The sequence below is a fragment of the Tachypleus tridentatus genome, chromosome 11, assembly GCF_004210375.1.
Source record: "Tachypleus tridentatus isolate NWPU-2018 chromosome 11, ASM421037v1, whole genome shotgun sequence".
Classification (NCBI taxonomy): domain Eukaryota; kingdom Metazoa; phylum Arthropoda; class Merostomata; order Xiphosura; family Limulidae; genus Tachypleus; species Tachypleus tridentatus.
In genome coordinates, this window is record NC_134835.1 from 33409146 (window position 1) to 33430606 (window position 21461).

Sequence of the window (21461 nt, forward strand, 5' to 3'; positions counted from 1 at the left end):
TTCTAAACCACTTTTTGTGTGACTTTTAGGTCATTATTAAACTCATTGATTAAATTGAATAATGATTACATAAAACATGATTTTTTCAATGTGCATTAGTATATATAGCAAACATGAACAATTTAAAATGATCCCTTTTATAATGACAAGGATATAAGCTATTTTTAAGACCCTACACATGAGTCTTGTCACTTAGAAAAATCAATGTAATAGGCAAATGCCCAGGGAGCATCTACTTTTAACTGTGAAAAATTCAGATCAATTACACTGCACAACAAAGATTTTGCTTCTTGAACACTGTTGGGTGTTCCTTATAGATGTTTGGCTGCTGATCACGAAAATCACATCCAAATTTGCCCATCACGTACCGTTTTATCGAAATACCCAGTTTTGTCATGCTTTTTCTTACATTTGTGTCCAAAATTTTTAATTTCTGTAAGAGACCTATGAACAATCTTTTGTGCAGTCTGGGCATGTCCAGGCATGAAATCAGACCAGGTTGGAAGCTGTTATGAGGAAATATGCAGCCCGGGCATGCCTGGGCAGGCCGGATAAAGCTTGACACTGTCTCAACAGGCTATAAAAGTGGCTTGCATACACGGATGCTGTTCATTGGATTAATATAGATCTTATAGTGTGTACGTATTGTTTCAGAATATAGCATTGCCTCAGTAACACTCTAACAAGTAAGTTAGATGTAATAGACGTTTTACAGGACGATTGGTATCGGTCAATATATCTCGTCAATCTCGTAACAGTCGCGATACATTCTGCTATATTTGTGGCGAGTATACGCTTGTTCATCAGAGACGCTCAATGACTGCTCTTGTGAAGAAAGCATATCATCTGTCCTTCGGCTGTAAAATTGGTGATCAAGTCCAGGAATAGACGCTTCACATTTGTTGTGCGACATGTGCTGTCTGTCTGAGAGCTTGGCTCAGAGGCACTCAAAAGACAATGTCGTTTGCTGTCCCGATGATATGGCGAGAACAGAAAGACCATGTGACGGACTGTTACTTCTGTTTGACTAATGTGTCTGGTTTCTCTGCCAAAAGCAAGAAGTCAACTGAATACCCTAATCTGCCTTCAGCAATGAGACCCGTGCCACATGACGATAGTCTTCCAATTCCGAAACCACCAGAGGAATGGACCTTAGACGAACCAGATGAAGAAACTGCAATGCAGGAAACTGGCAGTGACATTGATTCGGGTTTTGAACCGTGCTCCTCAGGCGATCCACATCTCATAACACAGTCAGGATTAAACGATCTGGTCAGAGATTTGGGTCTGTCAAAAGCAAAAGCCGAATTTCTGGGTTTGAGATGCAGAAATGGTGTTTGCTGTCAGCAGGTACGAAAATTTCTGTTTTTCAAAGCCACCAAGGTGACCACATTCTTTGCACAAGTTGACAGTTTCTGTTTCTGTGTTGACATCGAAGGATTGTTCTCTGCTTTGGGTTGTGACCGTAACCCGCAAGAGTGGCGTCTCTTTATTGATTCATCAATGTTAAGCCTCAAAACTGTTCTGTTACTCAATGACAACGTTCACCCTTCAATGCCTGTTGGCTACGCAGCACACATGAAAGAAACCTACGAGAACATGGAAATGTTGCTGAAGCACATCCAGTACAGTAAGTACAACTGACATATCTGTGGCGATCTGAAAGCGTTGCTCTGCTACTGAAACTGCAGCTCGGCTATACAAAGTACTGTTGTTTCATCTGTGAATGTAACAGTCGTGCCAAAGAGTCACATTATTCTAGACAGAGCTGGCCACTTCGTAAAAAGTTAGTTCCAAGACAGAAAAATGTGGCACATGAACCGCTTGTCGACCCGGCAAAGATTTTTTTGCCTCTCTTCACATAAAATTGGGATTTATGAAGAATTTCGTGAAAGCAATAAACAAAAAAGGCGAAGGTTTTCGTTGTTTAAGACAGATGTTCCCAAGAATAACTGAGGCCAAGATCAAAGAGGGCATTTTTGTTGGCCCTCAGATCAGACATGTTATGAGTGACAAGCGGTTCGAAAATCTGTTAGTTGGGCCGCAAAAGATTGCCTGGAAAGCCTTCAAAGACGTTGTTGACAATTTTCTTGACAATCACGGAGCCCCACATTACATCCAGCTGGTAGACAAACTTCTCAAAGCATACAAAACAATGAAGTGCAACATGTCACTCAAGATTCATTTCCTCCACTCACACTTGGACTTCTTCCCCGTAAATCTCGGTACTGTAAGTGACGAACACGATGAAAGGTTTCACCAGGACATTGTTACAATGGAAAAACGATATCAGGGACACTGGAATCCGTCAATGTTTACTGACTACTGCTAGACACTGAAACGTGATGCACCGGACATTGAATACAAGCGAAAATCAGGAACAAAACACTTTTACTTATGTTGAACTTAATAGCGTATTAGAAACATAAAGGCAATAACGTTAACGGTAAACAGTTAACTGTCTATTTCTCAGAGTTCCTACGAGATGAAGCAAAACCAAAACTATATTTGTGCATACCCACCAGGTACCTGTCACAATTAGCAAAAACTTTTCAGGAAGCTAAACTTTTGAAAAAAATTGTTGTGCAGCGTTATTGGTGATACATCTTTATGCTTTTTTGGTTTAATTTCGCGCAAAGCTACACGAGGGCCGTCTGCGTTAGCCGTTCATAGTTTAGCAGTTAAAGACTAGAGAGATGACAGCTGGTCATCATCACCCACTATTGGGATTGATCTTCATGCTATAATGCTCCCACGGTTGAAGGGGCGAGCATGTTTGGTAAGATGGGGATTTGGACCCTTGACCCTTTAAAAGTAGGAAACTTTTATCGTAGCTTTTTGGAAATTGTTATTGAAACTAATTTAAAAACTTATCACAAAGTAGATATTATTTGGGGCCTGGTGGTTGGGTGCCACGAGTTCGAATCCCCGTTGCCGATTACGCTCCTTCTATACTGTTACAATCTGAATGTAAAAATTCTTGGCTTAAAGAAATTATCGGCGGACCCAAAGTAGTTGGAATTAAGATCGTAAAGGGAAGAAAGGGATAAAGATTTTTTAGTCTCTTCAGTTATGTCATGTACGTTCCTCAAGAATGAGGCCCCGGCATGGCCAGGTTGTTAAGGCACTCAACTAGTGATCCGAGGTCGCGAGGTCGAATCCCGGTCGCACCAAACATGCTCGCCCTTTCAACCGTGGGGGCGTTATAAAGTCACGATCAATCCCACTATTCGTTGGTAAAAAGAGTAGCCCAAGAATTGGCGGTGGGTGGTGCTGACTAGCTGCCTTCCCTCTAGTCTTACACTGCTAAATTAGGGACGGCTAGCACAGATAGCCCCGAGTAGCTTTGTGCGGGGACCCGGCATGGCCTAGCGCGTTGAGGCGTGCGCTTCGTAATCTGAGGGTCGCGGGTTCGCGCCCGAGTCGCGCCAAACATGCTCGCCCTCCCAGCCGTGGGGGCGTTATAATGTGACGGTCAATCCTACTATTCGTTGGTAAAAGAGTAGCCCAAGAGTTGGCGGTGGGTGGTGATGACTAGCTGCCTTCCCTCTAGTGCGAAATTCCAAAACAAACAAACAAACAAACAAAAGCTTTGTGCGAAATTCAAAAAACACAAAAACAAACCTATAGCCTCCTGGAGATTTGGTATTAAGTTGAGTGGCTTATAACTCTAAAAATCGGGTTTTAATACTCGTGATGAGCAAAGCACAGAGCTATTATGTTGTTTTCCACTAGATAACAAACAAACAAAACAACTATCGGGAAGTTAAAAAAAGTACTGAAAGTTCCCTGCGCCATCACTTCAAACGAAAAGGGCGGGAAGAGATAAAACATTTAATTTTATAAAGAGAATTATGTGGTTTATTTTGAAAGAAGAAAGATATTAGGGAGAAAAACCTGGTTACATTAAATATAATCAATCATTTAGAACGTTTTCGCCATATTGGATTTCTTAATTAATAATTAGAATTATTTTGTTGACAAAGTACACGTTTCTAGCCCAAGTAAAAAAAAAATTGACTCTGACTTAATATGTCTGAATGGATTGCTGTAGTGGTTATCACATTGAGCTATCTCACTAGCTTTACACGAATTTTACCCACTTCTTATGAAATTATGTTGACTCTCTACAACTACACTCAAACTAAAAAAATAAAATCAAACTCAAGTTCTAGGTAAGTAATTAAGTGGTGTGCATAATATATGAATAAAATAAGAAAGAGTTGATATTACATTTATAAAACAAATCCTTCTTTGTGTTTTCAGTTTACGTTTGGATAGTTCAACACTAAACCGACAAGTTGCTTAAAGCCTTATGCTACAGATAAAAATGTAATGATAGCATTTGATCATCTGAACAACATAGATCATGAATCTCTTACCGAGGTAAAAGCTGGTAGAGTAGACTCTAACAACTTTTGATCATCTGAACAACCTACGATCATGAATCTCTTACCGAGTTAAAAGCTGGTAGAGTAGACTCTAACAACGTTTGATCATCTGAATAACCTACGATCATGAATCTCTTACCGAGGTAAAAGCTGGTAGAGTAGATCTTCAGCTTTACGTTTTTCCTCCAGGTAATCTGCTGTTCTCTCTTCAACTAGTGTCTCCAAGTTGTTGGCGTACTGTTCCATTCTTGACAACAAGTTGTCCAGAATATTCCCACTTTCATTGTCTCTTAGTAGAAACAAGAGAAAATGTGGCAGGTACTCAAAGGCAGATTGATTTACAACAAAAACCTATTTTTAATTAATTTAGTTGAACTCATTCATTAAAGTCACTTTACTTATAATTCACACTTTTTATTAACTAGCTTTATACGCCATTATATAGCTTTCGTAATTAATTACGATATTTTGAAAGGAAAAAGTTCATAAATTTTTGAAAAATACTCGTAGTGGGCGAAATTCACGTAGCCAATTGTGTAGCTTTGCTCTTAACAACAAATAAACAAACTAGTTCAAAACAGTCCGAATAACGTAGCACAATTTTATGTTCAGCTTATAAAACAAATGTAGTCGAAGTAGATTTTTAAAACAAATGTGGTCGAAGTAGATTTTTAAAACAAATGTGGTCGAAGTATGTTTGTGTGTTTTCTTGTAGCAAGGCCACATGGGGTTATCTGCTGAGCCCGTCAAGGGGAATCAAACTCTCGATTTTAGCGTTGTATATCCATAGACTTACCGCTGTACCAGCAGGGGGCGTGATGGAAGTATATTTTATAAAACAAATGTGATCGAATTAGATTATTCTTCGAAACAAAGATGTACCATTATCGATTTGTGTTTTTAATGTTTACTAATTTAAATGTGATCATTAGTAACTCGTTATTTTCTGTCACTTACAGTCAAAGTAGAAAGAAAATTTATTTCTGTTTTAAACAATCAATTATACAAGTAAACAAATTACTGTGAAAAGTGTATTACTGTAGAATATAACAACATAGCATACAAAGAACTCACCTTGAATTACTTTGATAAACTAATAAGGTGTTAATTTAGAATTTTCCCTTCGAATAAAATACTAATGACTTCATTTATTTGTTAATAAGTTTCAAGCTTCAAACGTTTATTTCTTTTTTTATATTGTCTGCTTGTTTCGTTTGTTTGTTTTTTGAATTTTGCACAAAGCTACTCGAGGGCTATCTGTGCTAGCCGTCCCTAATTTAGCAGTGTAAGACTAGAGGGAAGGCAGCTAGTCATCACCACCCACCGCCAACACTTGGTCTACTCTTTTACCAACGAATAGTGGGATTAACCGTCACATTATAACGCTCTACGCCTGAAAGGGCGAGCATGTTTGGTGCGACGGGGATTCGAACCCGGGACACCCAAATTACGAATCGAACGCCTTAACACACCTGGCCATGCCGAGCCCAATCTGGTTTATCTCATGGTAGTAATAATAATAACCAGCATTTACTTATTTAACTTCCGAATGACCGACTTCAAAGTTTGAAATTCGGGTCGTTCTGTGGGATCTTCTGACCAACATTTTCTAATCATGTCCACGACTCTTTCATCACATCTTGCTTCATCTAAACAAGGTCGAAATGTGGGGTTTTGTCCGTTCTTCACGTTTTCTACAATTTCTGGAAATGAAAGATGGTTGAGTTATTAATATTTGTTAAGAACCAAACATTTCTGCCCAATTGTTTATCTTTTTTGTTTCTTTCCCCTTACAATGATAATGTTATTTGCAAATTTCATGAAAAGCTACGCGAGAACTAACGCTAGTTAACACCACCCACCGCTCTTGAACCAGTCTTTTCCAACGATTAGTGGGATTGACTGTAACTTATATTGCCCCCATTGCTAAAAGGGCAAGCGTATTCGATGATGGGGTTCAAAATGGCGACTCACAGATTACAAGTCGAATACTCTAACCACTAGATAGTACCAGGCCCTGCGTAATGTTGTAGCATAACATATTTTAATTCAATGTTTGTATATATTCACTCTCGGCATTCAATAAGCGTGCAAGAAGATTTCTATTACAAGATTAATGATAAATTAATTCTATTCTTCTATATAATCTCATGGTTTCGTGTGTCTCTTCTGATAATTGTATAAGCGACTGCGAAATTTTAATTCGCAATTTCTTTACCATGTTTTTGATATTAAGGTCATTTATTGATATTTGAACAAACATTTTGCAGATACAAAAGTCTCATCATTTGGAGTCAACCAAACAAATTCATCTATACTACCGAGTTTTGTTAGTATCCGAGAAAGCACGAGTTTAACTACAATTACAAGTTTTGTTAGCATACGAGAAAACACAAATTCATCTACTATTACAAGTTTTATTAGTTTCTAAGAAAACACAAATTCATCTACTATTACAAGTTTTATTAGTTTCTAAGAAAGCATAAGTTCATCTACCATTACAAGTTTTGTTAGCATCTGAAAAAGCATAAGTTTAACTACAATTACAAGTTTTGTTAGCATATGAGAAAACACAAATTCATCTACAATACAAGTTTTGTTAGCTTCTAGGAAAACACAAGTTCATCTACAATTACAAGTTTTGTTAGCGTATGAGAAAACACAAGTTCATCTACAATTATACGATTTGTTAGCATCTGAGAAAACACAAGTTCAACTACAATTACAAGTTTTGTTAGCATCTGAGAAAACACAAGTTCAACTACAATTACAAGTTTTGTTAGCATCTGAGAAAACACAAGTTCAACTACAATTACAAGTTTTGTTAGCATCTGAGAAAACACAGTTTCGTGATATACAAATATCCTGAAATACGATTTTGTTTCAAAGTGATGATCATTTCTCTACATCAAAGCTCACCGAGATATTCAATTAAAGTAATTGTATGGTATCAAAATGACATATCTTCCTGTATTCAAACACAATTATAACGAAAGATCCCACTATAAAATCACGAGATAATGTACAGTAGGAGACAGTTGTGGTAATACCTAAAGAAAGCGAATACTTTATTCTTATAAATGTACTGATTGGGTAGATAAAGCGAGATAGTATTTTAAGCGAAATCTGATGGAGCTAGAAAAAAATAAAATACACAGAAAGGGTCGGGTAAGTTGAAAAGTTTTAATTCATTTTCAAAAATAACATAAGTAAAAGCGGTATTATATCCCTAATATGGAATATAACTTTGAAAAAAAACACATTCAACTCTATTAATATCTGATTATTGCGCTGATCTAATAATGGTCAAATTTTTTTCACACTTTCTTCGAATACTGTGGGACACTAAGTAGTTATTGGGTTGTTGTATTGTTGTTTAAATAAACAAACTTTGCCCATCATAGTGTGAATGGAACATTGTGGCTTTGATCGCAACACAGTCTATGTACATTCTGGGCGTTGTTTGCCTTTTTAAAGGAACAAGATGGTCCATGTATTACGAAGATCACACCAATAAACCGGCAGCAGCACGAGCATTGTCACGTGACTTTTATTGCCGCTTTTGTCTTTTGTTTTACGTTAAGCACAAAGGAACGCGATGGGCTATATGTGCTCTGCCCATCACGAGTATCGAGAACAGAATTCTAACGTTGTAATTCTGCAGACATACCGCTGTACCACTGTGTATGGGGGGTATCGTCAGTGCACAAGAGAGTCAAAAGCGTCATGAAAGTGCATCACTCGTCTACAACTATCCATTATCAAAAGTCTGAGCTCTAAGGACCGTGGAGTCGTACTTTACATTTCTGTTTGAATTTGAGAAAGTGTTTCTTTTCCAGAGTACCTGTTGGCTGTCAGGTGATATGTTTTGCGAAGTTCTTTGTATGCTATTTGTCCGATGGTGGGACAAGAGCAAGTGTACGGATTGGCGACGATAAAACCATGGGTTTGATCCCTCTCGGTGAACGCTGCAGATAATTCGATGTGGATTTGCTACAAAAACACACTTGTATGTCATGGTCAGATATAATCAAGTGTAGACCAATGTGGAAACTACAGGCAAACTGGAATACAGTCTTTGCGCAGATAGCCCTCGAGTAGCTTTGCGCGAAATAAAAAAACAAACAAAATACAGTCTTACAAACCTGTCTAATGGTATATAACCAGTTATTGGCTATGCACTATGTCACTTCACTGGCTTTCGATGACACTGGAGCTTAACAAATAAACAGTGCTTATTAATAATACTCTTACTATCTTGCTTATTTCTGAAAAACGTCAAAAATCATGATACGACTATACCTCTGTATTTATGGAGCTCAGCCATTAACTGAAATATCCCATAATCAGTCTATTTTACATGCTTGTTTGTGTTGTTGGATTAACAAGATGATTGTTCATTTTATTACACAAGTTTCGAGCTTTCATTTGTTAAAACACATAACAATAAGTAATACAAACATATGGTGGAATATATTATTCTTCGTGGTTCTAACACCAAGAGATTGTAGAACACGAGTTAAGCAATAAAATATATCATCGTTTAGGGATGAAAAATAAAACATATGTTTGAGTTCCATAACGTGCTTAAGAATGACTCACGAATAAAACTCATTGTTTATTCTCAAATCGGCCCGACGTGGTCTGGTGGTTGAGGGGCTTGTTTTCCAATCCTACCACTCGGTCCTGCATGGCCAGGTGAGTTAAGGTGTTTGACTCGTAATCCAAAGGTCGCGTGTTCGAATCCCCAAACATGCTTGCCCTTTCAGCCGTGGGGGCATTATAATGTGACTGTAAAACCCACTATTCATTGGTAAAATAGTAGCCCAAGAGTTAGCGGTGGGTGGTGATGACTAGTTGCCTTCCCTCTAGTCTTACACTACAAAATTAGGGACGGCTAACGTAGATAGCGCCCATGTAGCTTTGCGCGAAATAAAAAAAAACCAACAAATCCTACTACTCGATTAGTGTAGCCCAAGAGTTGGCAATGGATGCTGTTGACTAGCTGTTTGCTTTCTAAATTAGGAATAGCTAACGCAAATAGCTTAAGCGTAGTTTAGCGTGGAAAGCAGTGGATTAAGTTTTCGAATAGACTTTACAAAATAATTCTATTTCGGAATATCCTTACCACCAATTGTATTTAAATAATACTCCAGAGCAGCCTAGTAACCGTTCAATTTTCTTCTCCGTTGATTCATGACATAAAGCACTTCCTGTCACCTTGTGTTTTATTATAGCAAAGCCACATCGGTCTATCTGCTATGTACATTGGAGGAATCGAACCCCTCATTTTAGCGTTATAAGTCCGAATATTTGCCGTTGTCCCAGCAAGGACACGTTACATTAATACAGTTTTAAAGCCTTACCGTGTCTGATCATGCTAAATCCGACAAATGAAGCTCTTAGCAATAACGTTGCAGCGTATTTTCCATTACAAAAGATTCCATTTTAAGGCGGTCATATTCAAATAATACCACCCCTTCCTGCTGCTTTCCATAATCCACTCAGTGTACGACGACAACGGTTTTAATAGTTCGATTACACAGAAATTGATTGGCATTTCTTTGTACGATGTAGCATGAATATTTTTCCATTATACTGATCGAGGTATGCTATGATTGAAACGGAAGCATAAATGTAAGCCTTATCTTTTCAGATTAATATCTTTCTTGATAATGTTGCCTGTGGTACGCAGACGATTTTGCCGCTGCATTTATATTCAAGAATCCTCACCAACTTCAAGATGCTCTTTGGTTACTACAGCTTGGGTACGACTTATTGCAGGTCTCTTTATGTATGATCCTGGTACCCCAAGTTAATCCCTATCTTCTATTTTCCCATGCCACTAAGAACAAGGGATATCCTCTTCTTGGAAATTCTAAATCCACAATATTAACACAGCTGATCTTTCCAAAACCAATCAATTTTAGGTAATATCACACTAATCAGTAACACCAAACGATATTAAAATGTAGTTGTGATACATGCTTTCCTGCCGTTACATTTTATCTGCAGTGTCATGCGTAATTTTCTTTAGAATTAACTTCAATTTATAAATTACTTCTGAGTTCTGACTTACATAGTTTACCTTCCGTCAAACATTATGATGGTGATAAGATGTTTATCATGTAACAGCGAAAAAAAGTATTTCTGTTTCATAATAAAGTTTTTTAATAACAGCACCTTGTTACAAATATATTTTGTATGTATTTGTTTTTCTTATAAGAAAATTACATCGACTAGTTCTTGTATACACCGAGGCAAATCGAACCCCTTGTTTAAGTGTTGTAAATTCGAATACTTACTTCTGTCTACCGCTGTTCCACTAGGAGGCATAAAACTATATGAGACTGAGTAATCTATAAACTGTAACGTGACATGTATATATTAATCGTTTTCTTGGTCTTCGTTCTTTATATTACAAAAAAAAAATTATGTAAATGCCAGTAGGTAATATATAAGTGGCCACAGTGGCTCAGCGGTAGGTCTGTAGGCTTATGATGCTAGAAATCGGGCTTTGATACAAATAGTCTATTGCGTAGCTTTGCTCTTAAAGAACCAACGAATTATAAACTTTTTTTATCTGATTATAATTACATTTTAAACTTAACTGCAAAATACACGAAGTTCAAAACGTTTATTCTGACACCATTCACTTTAAAATTTTGTCATCACGGAAAAATGTATAACTTCTTTTTTTAGTGTCCGTTGACGTCTCTAGAAAACTTTATCCTTTTCCCATATAAAGTAAGTCCTCTAAAGAGTAAGAAATGTAGTAGAATCCCCCCAGTATTTCATTCTAAAACTCTAAACCTTTTTTAACCTTTAAAAGTTCCGTAGTTATCAGAAGAACTAAAAGGAATTTCTTCACAGTGTTTTCATATAAGATGCTTAAGATAAAATCACATTTTATGTCAGAGCAAATAAAAGCCAGTCTTCTTTTTTAGCAATAATCCTATATCTAACTTACTGGATTTAATCAATCAGTCGCAATGAACAAATAAATTCTGTCATTGTAATATAAATAAAAAACATTCTGATGATTTTACCCCGTATTAAATGAACTTTATTCAACTCGAAAGTCCGCTGCTTTGTAAAATGTGTTGAAGCCGCCCAAAACTCCTGTGCATTAAATGTGCTTTTGAAAGAACGTAAATTGGAGAAATCAAATAGCGTTTTTTTAAGGTACTGCTTTATTTTGTTTGATAAAAAACTATTTTTGGATAACAACTCGGTTTAAAACGGAATAGTAAAAGAAAGCTAATATGTTTATTAATCGAATATACAGTAAAAGTAAGTGTTTAAGGTTAAAGGGTTGTCGTTTCTAAACGTTGCTGTAGTTTGTCTTTTTGGAAGCATTTCAAAGGTCGAATAAAATATATTTTATCATTTATGCACAACTGATACGATCGGATGAGGCTTAGTTTTTAACGAACCAGGACTGCAGACTTAGGGATTAATATTGCGCGCGCAATGACTTCAGAAACAGTTTCCGTGTTTTAGGTCAGTAGGATAAATCCTAATATTTGTTCCGATAAGTCAAAGAGTTAGCGTTGGGTACTGGTCATTGACTATTTGCTTTTCCTCTGAAGTCCCAAAATAACTTAGCGGTAAGTGTTAAGACTTAAAATAATAAAAATCGGGTTTCGATACCCCTGGTGAGCATAGCACAGATAGCCCTATCTGCAGCTTTGTGCTTAACTACAAATAAAAATCTTTCTTTAGCATTTCTAGCGGTGATAAGTCCGAAGATAAATCATTTGTGGTTAAGCACACATCTACACACTGTAATGCCTGTTCTCTGCCACTAGGGATATCAAGTTTGTTTGTTTGTTTTTGGAATTTCGCACAAAGCTACTCGAGGGCTATCTGTGCTAGCCGTCCCTAAATTAGCAGTGTAAGACTAGAGGGAAGGCAGCTAGTCATCACCACCCACCGCCAACTCTTGGGCTACTCTTTTCCCAACGAATAGTGGAAGTGACCGTCACATTATAACGCCACCACGGCTGGGAGGGCGAGCATGTTTGGCGCGACTCGGGCGCGAACCCGCGACCCTCAGATTACGAAGCGCTCACCTTAACGCGCTAGGTCATGCCAGGCCCAGAGATATCAAAACCCGGTTTTTAGTCTTTCAAATCCGAAGACACCGCTTTGTCACGGAAGGGTAACAAACATTTAATGTGGCCTGTGAATTTAAATTTAAGAACAGACATAAGTAGGTAGCCCCTCGTGTAGGCTTGTTGTACATTTCTGAAACTAATCAATTATAGCTAACATTTCCGATTGTAAATGTAATGAACTTGAACTAAAAACGAACATTTTCCAAAAATCTTTGTAGTTTGTAATATGTTTTAAGAAAATAATTATTAAGTTTCCTTTTATCAGAAAAGCTTTCATTTTTTTTCTTAGGTGTCTAACAAATGAATTAAACGTTTAAATGATTTGGTTTGTTTGCAAAATGTAGTTTTGTTATGCTTATAATTTAATCTAGTTTCAAACTCAAATGAAAAAAGTACGTTGCTTTTAATGGTACATTATTAGAAACAGTTTTAAATAAAGTATTGTTAATAAATTATCTCATTATTTTTTTTAATTTGCGCTACACGAGGGTTATCTGCGCTAGCCGTCCCAAATTTAGCAGTGTAAGACTAGAGGGAAGACAGCTTGTCATCACCATCCATTGCCAACTATTGGGCTACTCTTTTACCAACGAAGAGTGGAATTGATCGTCACATTGTAACGTGCCTACTGCTGAAAGGGCAAATATATGTGGTAGGACGGGGATTCGAACCCGCGACCCTCAGCATGCTGATATTTCTAAGCTCAAGGCATTAACAAAAAGGTTTTTATTTAAATAATAAAAGAAGAATATCAAATATTATTTTATAAAAACAGAGACAAGTACAAACACTAAGTTAATAAACTGGCAATAAGCTTCATTACTTTTAAAAACACAACCTAACTCAACAGTGATGTTCGAAAAACAAATTCCACATGTCACGACTCAGTGAAGCTGAAATACAGTGTTACCCAATAAAATTATTATTGTAATTTATTTAAACATGTGGCTACCTAACAATCACATGTGGCTACCTTTCAATCACATGTGGCTACCTTACAATCACATGTAGCTACCTTACAATCACATGTGGCTACCTTACAATCTGAATGCTATTCTTGTGTCAACTATACTGATAAAACATATTTCAAATGTTAAAACTCTTATTCTTACTAGTATCTCTTACGCACCAACTTCTCAAAGGATATTATTACTTTAAAACATTTTTTTCCCAATAAAAAAGCCCCCCCCTTCCCCTTCAATGGCACAGAGGAATGCCTGCAGACTCACGCCGCTAAAAACCGCGTTTTGATATCCTTGGTGGACAGAGCACAAATAGCTCATTGTGTAGCTTTTTGTTTAATTCTAAACAAATAAACAAAGTCTAAAAAAATGAAGAAACTCCACGAAACAATCTTATACCAATTGTAATGAATTTACCATTATATATCTATTTTAATATCGATGCTTATATTAGTGAAATATATATTTAGAAATGTATGTAACTTATAGCGTTAAATTGTATGCTTTTTTTTAATTTCGCGCAAAGCTACTCGAGGGCTATCTGCGCTAGCCGTCCCTAATTTAACAGTGTAAGATTAGAGGAAAAACAGCTAGTCATCACCACCCACTGCCATCTCTTGGGCTACTCTTTTACCAACGAATAGTGGGATTGACCGTCACATTATAACGCCCCTACGGCTAAAAGGGGCGAGCATGTTTGGTGCGACCGGGATTTGAACCCTCGATCCTTGGATTACGAGTCGAACGCCTTAACACACTTGTCCATGCCGGGCCCGAAAGCGTTAAATATGGTGTTGTGAAATTCCAGCTTATTATCTAAATTTGTAGAAGATTCTCGAGACTAAGAATCAAGAATATATGTTTTCCAAAAGTACTAGCATATCTTCGAATATTATTTCCAATTGAACTTTCGTTGAAGAACCTCGCCTTAAAGATTATAAATGGTAACCAACGCTTCGCGAAGAAACAGTTTTATATTGTTGCCGGTTTGCTACAGTCAGTATGCTATAAACCTAGGAAACTATGGCTGTGGAAAACGCTAATTAATCGGAAAATTACAGATATTCAACCAGGAACGTTTAACTTCAGCGAATTAACTTCGAATGTTAGTATTTCTACGAAGGCACTGTATAACTTCAGCAGAAAAAAAACTCACGTGTGAAAGAGCTAGCTAGCTACCCGTCAAGTGAAGTGTAGCTGTGTATCAATACAGAATGAATTCGCTCATCGTGAACCGTCAATAAAATATTCAGTTTCAGACCAGATATAAGACTCAGTATTGTTTGTAAGTTTATAAAACTTTCGCACCTAAATCATTATTTATAATAACCGTTATTATAACTTGCATCGTTATTTGTATATAAAAATATATTTGTGTGACGAAAGAAAATTGTGTGTATCAGTCTTGTTGGCAAATATCATAAGTCTAATACTTACCAACATTCAATTAGCTTCTAAATTCGAATACAAATTTTCGGTTATTTGAAATAGTAATACGTAACATAATAAATTATAATATGTAGCAGGGTAAGAGCGTAGATTTGATATATTTGGATTTTTTAGAAAACATTTTACAAAGTAACACATATAAGGCTTGTAAATAAAATTATCTCTGTAGGTGTGGGGTATAAGTGAACTAATTGGATAGAAGAATGGCTTGATAGAAGAAGGCAGAGGAGCTTGGTCAAACTGGATTAATGTAGGAAGTATTGTACCTCAGGGAACAGTCTTATGGCCCCTATGAAGTATTGTACCTCAGGGAATAGTCTTATGGCCCCTGTGAAGGATTGTACCATAGGGAATAGTCTTATGGCCCCTGTACCTCAGGGAAGTATTGTACCTCAGGGAATAGTATTATGGCCCCTGTGAAGTATTGTACCATAGGGAATAGTCTTATGGCCCCTGCGAAGTATTGTACCTCAGGGAATAGTATTATGGCCCCTGTGAAGTATTGTACCATAGGGAATAGTCTTATGGCCCCTGCGAAGTATTGTACCATAGGGAATAGTCTTATGGTCCCTGCGAAGTATTGTACATCAGGGAATAGTCTTATGGCTTCTGCTCTTTTCAATTTAGATCAATGACACAAATGAAGAAATAGCCAATTAATTACTTAAATTTGCTAATGATATTAAAGTCTTGGTTTTTGCTGGTTGTGAAGAGAATGATGTTGATTTACAAAAGGATTTAGATCATTTAGTTGGTTGGCCAAATAAATGGCAGATTGGTTTGATTACGATAAATGTAACATATTGCATGTGGGCTATTATAATTTGAATTATATGTATAATTTGGATGGAAATAACCTAAATAGTAACATCTTGTTGTAATGGCTGATCAGTCTCTTCAGCTATCCAAGCAGCGTGCTGTTGCTACGGGTAAAAAAAAAATAGAATTTTAGGTAGTTTGTACAGAAATATTGAATACAAGTCTAAAGAGGTCACATTTGGAGTATTGTGTTCAGTCTTGGGCTCCTTGCCTTAGGAAATTCGTTGAATAGTTGAAAAAGGCTTAGAGAAGGGTTACTACCATGGTGTCTTAGACGAAGGAGTTGTCGTATGTTTCTCAAAAAAAAAAAAAGATAGAGGGAATATAATTGAAATATTTAAGATTGTAAAAGAAATTGTTAATGTTGATGCATTAGAATTTTTCATACCTAACAGCAAGAATTAGGGTCACACATAGATTTAGGCAAGGTAGACGCCATCTTTAGCTGAAACAATTTTGTTTTTCAAGTTGGGTGGTGGGCCTATAGAATGAGTTGCCTTCGGATGTTATGGAGGCAGTGAATTCAAACAGTGAATTCAAAAGAAAATTTAATAGGTATATGAATGACAGGTGTTGGCTTCAAACTTTTTAAATTTATTTATTGAACAGTTTTAGTTTGGTTTAGAGGATGGAACAGCCGAGATGAACCAACAGATCCTTTGTTATCCCTAAACATTATGTTATATATACGTCTGTGTGTGTTTACGTGACATATCTTAAGTAAATATGTGTGATAATTACACTTTAGAATAGAAATACGATGAAAATTATTTTGAAGTTAAAAGTTATTTTGAACATACTCAGATATAGTTGAATGAAAAATTCTGAAAACGTTAGGAGCAAAAGTTTGGAGTTACAGTAGTTAAAAATAGCTACAAAGAGAGACTACACTGAGACACTTTTAACCACTTCTTATACAATCAAGCACTGAAAACAAATAATTGTACCTCAAACCTTTATCAAATACAAAAATTAAGTTAAAACAACTTCTCTAAGTACGACACAGTTTTGATCGATTTTTCATAAAATCCGATCGATTAGAATTATAAATATTTCGCCATAGAGACTGTTGATAACCAATGAGAATGACAAATACGTAAAAATTGTTTTCCAAGGCTTGCAAGGAAAAACATCAGGTAGAGATACACTGGAGTTTCATCTATTTAAAAATCTGAGATTAGGAAACTTTCTCTCGAATACATTTACCTGTGTGACAGAGTCTAGTGAGTAACTTTGTATCATTAAGTATTGTAGGGATCGTGATAAAACAAAATGGCGGCCATAAAAATTACCCGTTTCAAACCACATGTCAGAATATTAACTGTGACTACTTAAAAGTACTGGTTGAGCAAGACTAAAGCTATTGTACTTATAAAGCCACCTAAATCGTCATATATGTTCTTATAGACTGAATCAAATATTCTATTTCAATAAATTTTCATCTGAGTAAGTAAGTAATATTTCTATACAAGAGTATATATCTCTCTAATTCGTTTACAGAACTGTTCCATATGGAGTCTCAGCGATTACTTTCGTGTGCCGAAAAGGGTACTAATATACATTTGTATATAAAACGAATGATACGGTACTTTGGGCACATTATTAGATTTGACGGGAGGTTGGTAGAGATTCTGATGAGTAATAAACTCGAATCGGGTATACGTGCGCTCACGCTTTGAATTGCTCGCGCACAAAATATAGCTAACAAAAATAAAGCAGTTTGTTTTTTTGTTTTTTTTTAATGTCGCGCAAAGCTACTCGAGGGCTATCTGCGCTAGTCGTCCCTAATTCAGAAATGTAAGACTAGAGGGAAGGCAGTTAGTCACCACCACCCACCGCAAACTCTTGGGCAACGAATAGTGGGATTGAGCGTCACATTATAACGCTTCCACGGCTGAAAGGGCTAGCACGTTTGGTGTAACGGGGATCCGAACTCGCGACCCTCAGATTACGAGTCGATCGCCGTAAGCATCTGGCCTATTGATAATAGAACGATACTTGAAAATAATACGAGGTTATATTATAATTATAAACAAGCTGTTAATCTGTGGAACATTAAATATAGAAACATCTAGATTTACTTTTTAAAATTTAGTGTCACTGAGCTATGCAAGTAAAATAAAATAAACAAACAATTAGGTTGCATTTTCCATAACTTGATAGGGAATTGAGATTTTAAGTGTGAACGGTACCTTATAAGTATGGGGGTTGAAACGACAGGTCATAGATCCTTAGCATTCCAGTATAGTCTTTCAACATTTTGAACCACTGACCAAAAAAAAACAAAAAACGAATAACCAGTCAATTGTACCTGCTGCCGTAAAGATTTTGTCTAGTTCTTCGAACTGTTACTCTTATAACTATCCCAAAGTTGAAAGTGCGTAAAGTGTCCAGTGGTCTCACGTCTTGACCACTCAACCTTTTATTTAGCAAACCTACGTGCTAACCACTAGGCCACGCCAGGCTCTCTTTACAAGGAATTCAGCCATTCTAGAATCAGTATCAACCTCAACGGAATAATTTCATTTATATTAGAGTGAAGATAAGAGGAAAATATGTAATATTGGAATGAGAAATACTGAGTAAAACATCTAATGATTTAGTTTTATGAGAACAATATGTTTCAATATCTATGTATGTTAAATCACTCTTCAAAATAAGCTTGTCGAAAAAAGCGTAAGATATAAAAGTACACGAACCTTGAACTTTCTAATTATACTGGATAAATAGACTGTTCTTGCTGTCAACCTTGAAAGTTTCTGAACAGACACGATTGTTGGAACAAATATTCGAATTACAGTTGCAGGAGTGAGAAATTCAGTCTTATGATTATGTGTTCAGGCAACATTACAACATGTTAACAAACAAGTTCAATAGCCTTTCAAATGTATACTTTCAGTGTGAGTCACCAGATCTTTCGGTGAATTATTTTCTTCGTGAATTTGGGGTTTGTTTGTTTGTTTTTCAATTTCGCGCAAAGGTACTCGAGGGCTATCTGCGCTAGTCGTCCCTAATTTAGCAGTGTAAGACTAGAAGGCAGTTAGTCATCACCACCCCCACCGCCAACTCTTGGGCTACTCTTTTACCAACGAAAAGTGGGAGTGACCGTCACATTATAACGCTCCCACGGCTGTAAGAGCGAGTACGTTTGGCGTGATGGGGAAGCGAACCCACGACCCTCAGAGTACGAGTCGCACGCCTTAACCCACCTGGCCATGCCGGGCCTTCGATTCAGCTCATGAATAAAATAATTCAAAGTGAGTGATGCCGAGTTACTTTATTTTGCTGTGTTTTTATGAGTTATCAATTACGGTTTAAATTTAAACAGAAGAAATTTGGCGTTTTTCATTGTAAAAGCGTTTGTCGCCGGGCTTCATATACTTATTTTGTTTCATCAACCCAGGAGATTTACGTTGTAACAATTATTATTTAACTAAACGTTGTTTTGTTTTGTTTTTGAATTTTGCGCAAAGCTACTCGAGGGCTATCTGCGCTAGCCGTCCCTAATTTAGCAGTGTAAGACTAGAGGAAGGCAGCTAGTCATCACCACCCACCGCCAACTCTTGGGCTACTCTTTTACCAACAAATAGTGGGATTGACCGTCACATTATAATGTCCCTACGGCTGAAAGGGCGAGCATGTTTGGTGCGACCGGGATTCGAACCCGCGACTCTCGGGCCACTAAATATTGTAAGGGAAGAAGTTCTTATAGGGAAGTTTTGTATACAGACGAGGATAGTGCCGGCATAACACACACTATCAAGTAGATTACATGGGATCGTAAAGTGTATTATGTTTAAGAATGGTAACTTGTGAGAAAGAGCTGGAAGCAGTAGTGACACTGATTGTCATTCTCATTATGAGATAAACTATGCCGAAGGAACTCTGAGAACTAGAGTAACTGGAAGAAAGAAAGAATGGTATATTTATAATTAATGTTATTTCTCGTTTACAGCCGATGCGTAATGTTTTGAAGAAATATATTTATTTGCAGTTTTAAAAAAACAGAGAAGATAATTATCTCATTTAAGTAGACACAGACTGAATTAACTGCTTCATGCTGGTTAGCTCTAGGATTACTATATATCGTAAAATCTGCAAATGATAAAAAAAAGAAACCCGTTGGCCATGGTCGCTAGGTGCTTGCCTTCCAAGTGCTCACTCCAGCGTTTACGACTACATTTAACATGCCTTTCACATTTGAAGTTATTCGCATAGGCGGCGAACAATGCTAAAATTTAGGTTATTTTGGAAGCCTTTTTGGAAAAATGGTGTTGCATTTTTAATAATCAAAACTTACTAAAGCTCGCGCACTAATCTTTTTTTCTCCCTATACGTACCACTAAGAAACAGAACACTTTAGTACCACTAAGAAACAGAACACTTTAACAAGTTTGTTTCTGATTGCTGGATAACTCCGATATTAAGCGTTGGAAATATTCTGAAAACTTCTAGATGGCGCTAGAATCAATTGTTGGTGAAGGAGGTTTTTGCAGACCTGTTCTGGAGATGCCATATATTCATTTGCCATTTCGTCTTAGGAAGAGTTATACCCATGTATATTTATGTATAATAGTCCTAAGACGTAAACAGAACATATTTCAATGGTTTTGTTTGTTATATACTCAGGAATTACAGACTAATGTTCCATTGCCAGCAAGTATTGGATTTCTTTTATGTACTATGGTATTTATTTACCTATACCGAAGAGAATTATACTCAGTTCTACCGTGAGACACTTTAACGTCATAATGGTGCGGCAGTCTCTAGTTTTATTTTAACATAAAACTTATCATTTATCTTCAGGTAGCAGAACGAATAATGTTTTATGTAACAACAACGTTTCTTTTTACGATTCCTTTGGTAATTAACCTCTCCCAAAATAACTATTTGCTTCAGAGCTTTGCGTTTATAGCGCAAAGACGGAACATGTTTCTACAGCAATAGGCCGCGAACCATAATATACCTCGGGTTCTTAGTCAGAAAAGCTAAACTAATGATCCATACCCGACCCACACGAGCGAATTACTCGCGCTTTTCAGGCAAAAGAGTGGTCAAAATATTTTAAAACCAATCCGCATAAAAATTAATATTTTCAAATGCATATTAGAAACTAGCATCATAAACAGGTCAATGAAAATGAATGAAGTTATTGTAACGCTTGTTTGTAACTTCATCGACTTGATAACAACGCTATGTAACATACATTTTGTGCCTGGATAGCACGTGTTGTTTCTTAATTACTTATGTTGTAAAAGTACAGAAAATGGCCATTGTTCCCTTCAAACTTTGATTTTGTGACCTGGATAACGAAATTTAGAAATTAATCTATTTTCTATGTAAAAACGGGAAAATTTGCACATTTTCAATTACATAAGGTCTGAATAAAACAACTTATGACTCAAGATTTACATGTATTTATACTAAAGTTATACAAAAATGTTCATAAGTGATTAGTTTTTCGAGATTTACGACAGTAATGTAAATAACTTTCATTTATCAGCCCCCAAATATTGTCCCATAGCTCCATCATGTTTTCGTTATACGCTTCCAGGTCACAAATGCAAAGTTTGAAGAAAAAAATAGGTCTTTTCCATTTACTTTAGGCGTAAGCAATTGGAAAATAACACTTTCTGTTCAGGAACAAGAAAAAGTAAAAATGTTGTTACATAGTGTTCTATTTTATGCTAACAAAGTGATTCACAGGACCATCCAAAGAA

The 21461-nt window shown here is 36.6% G+C and overlaps 1 protein-coding gene across 1 annotated transcript in view; it reads right to left on the reverse strand.

Annotated features, from left to right (window-relative positions):
* Window positions 1-21461, reverse strand: part of LOC143231891 (atrial natriuretic peptide receptor 1-like) — a 204730-nt gene that overhangs the window by 22507 nt on the left and 160762 nt on the right. Inside the window, exons 15-16 of the mRNA XM_076466669.1 lie at window positions 5926-6094; window positions 4531-4680 (exon numbers count right to left, since the gene is read on the reverse strand). Of these exons, the coding sequence (XP_076322784.1) occupies window positions 4531-4680; window positions 5926-6094 (319 nt within the window). The remainder of the gene's footprint in view (window positions 1-4530; window positions 4681-5925; window positions 6095-21461) is intronic.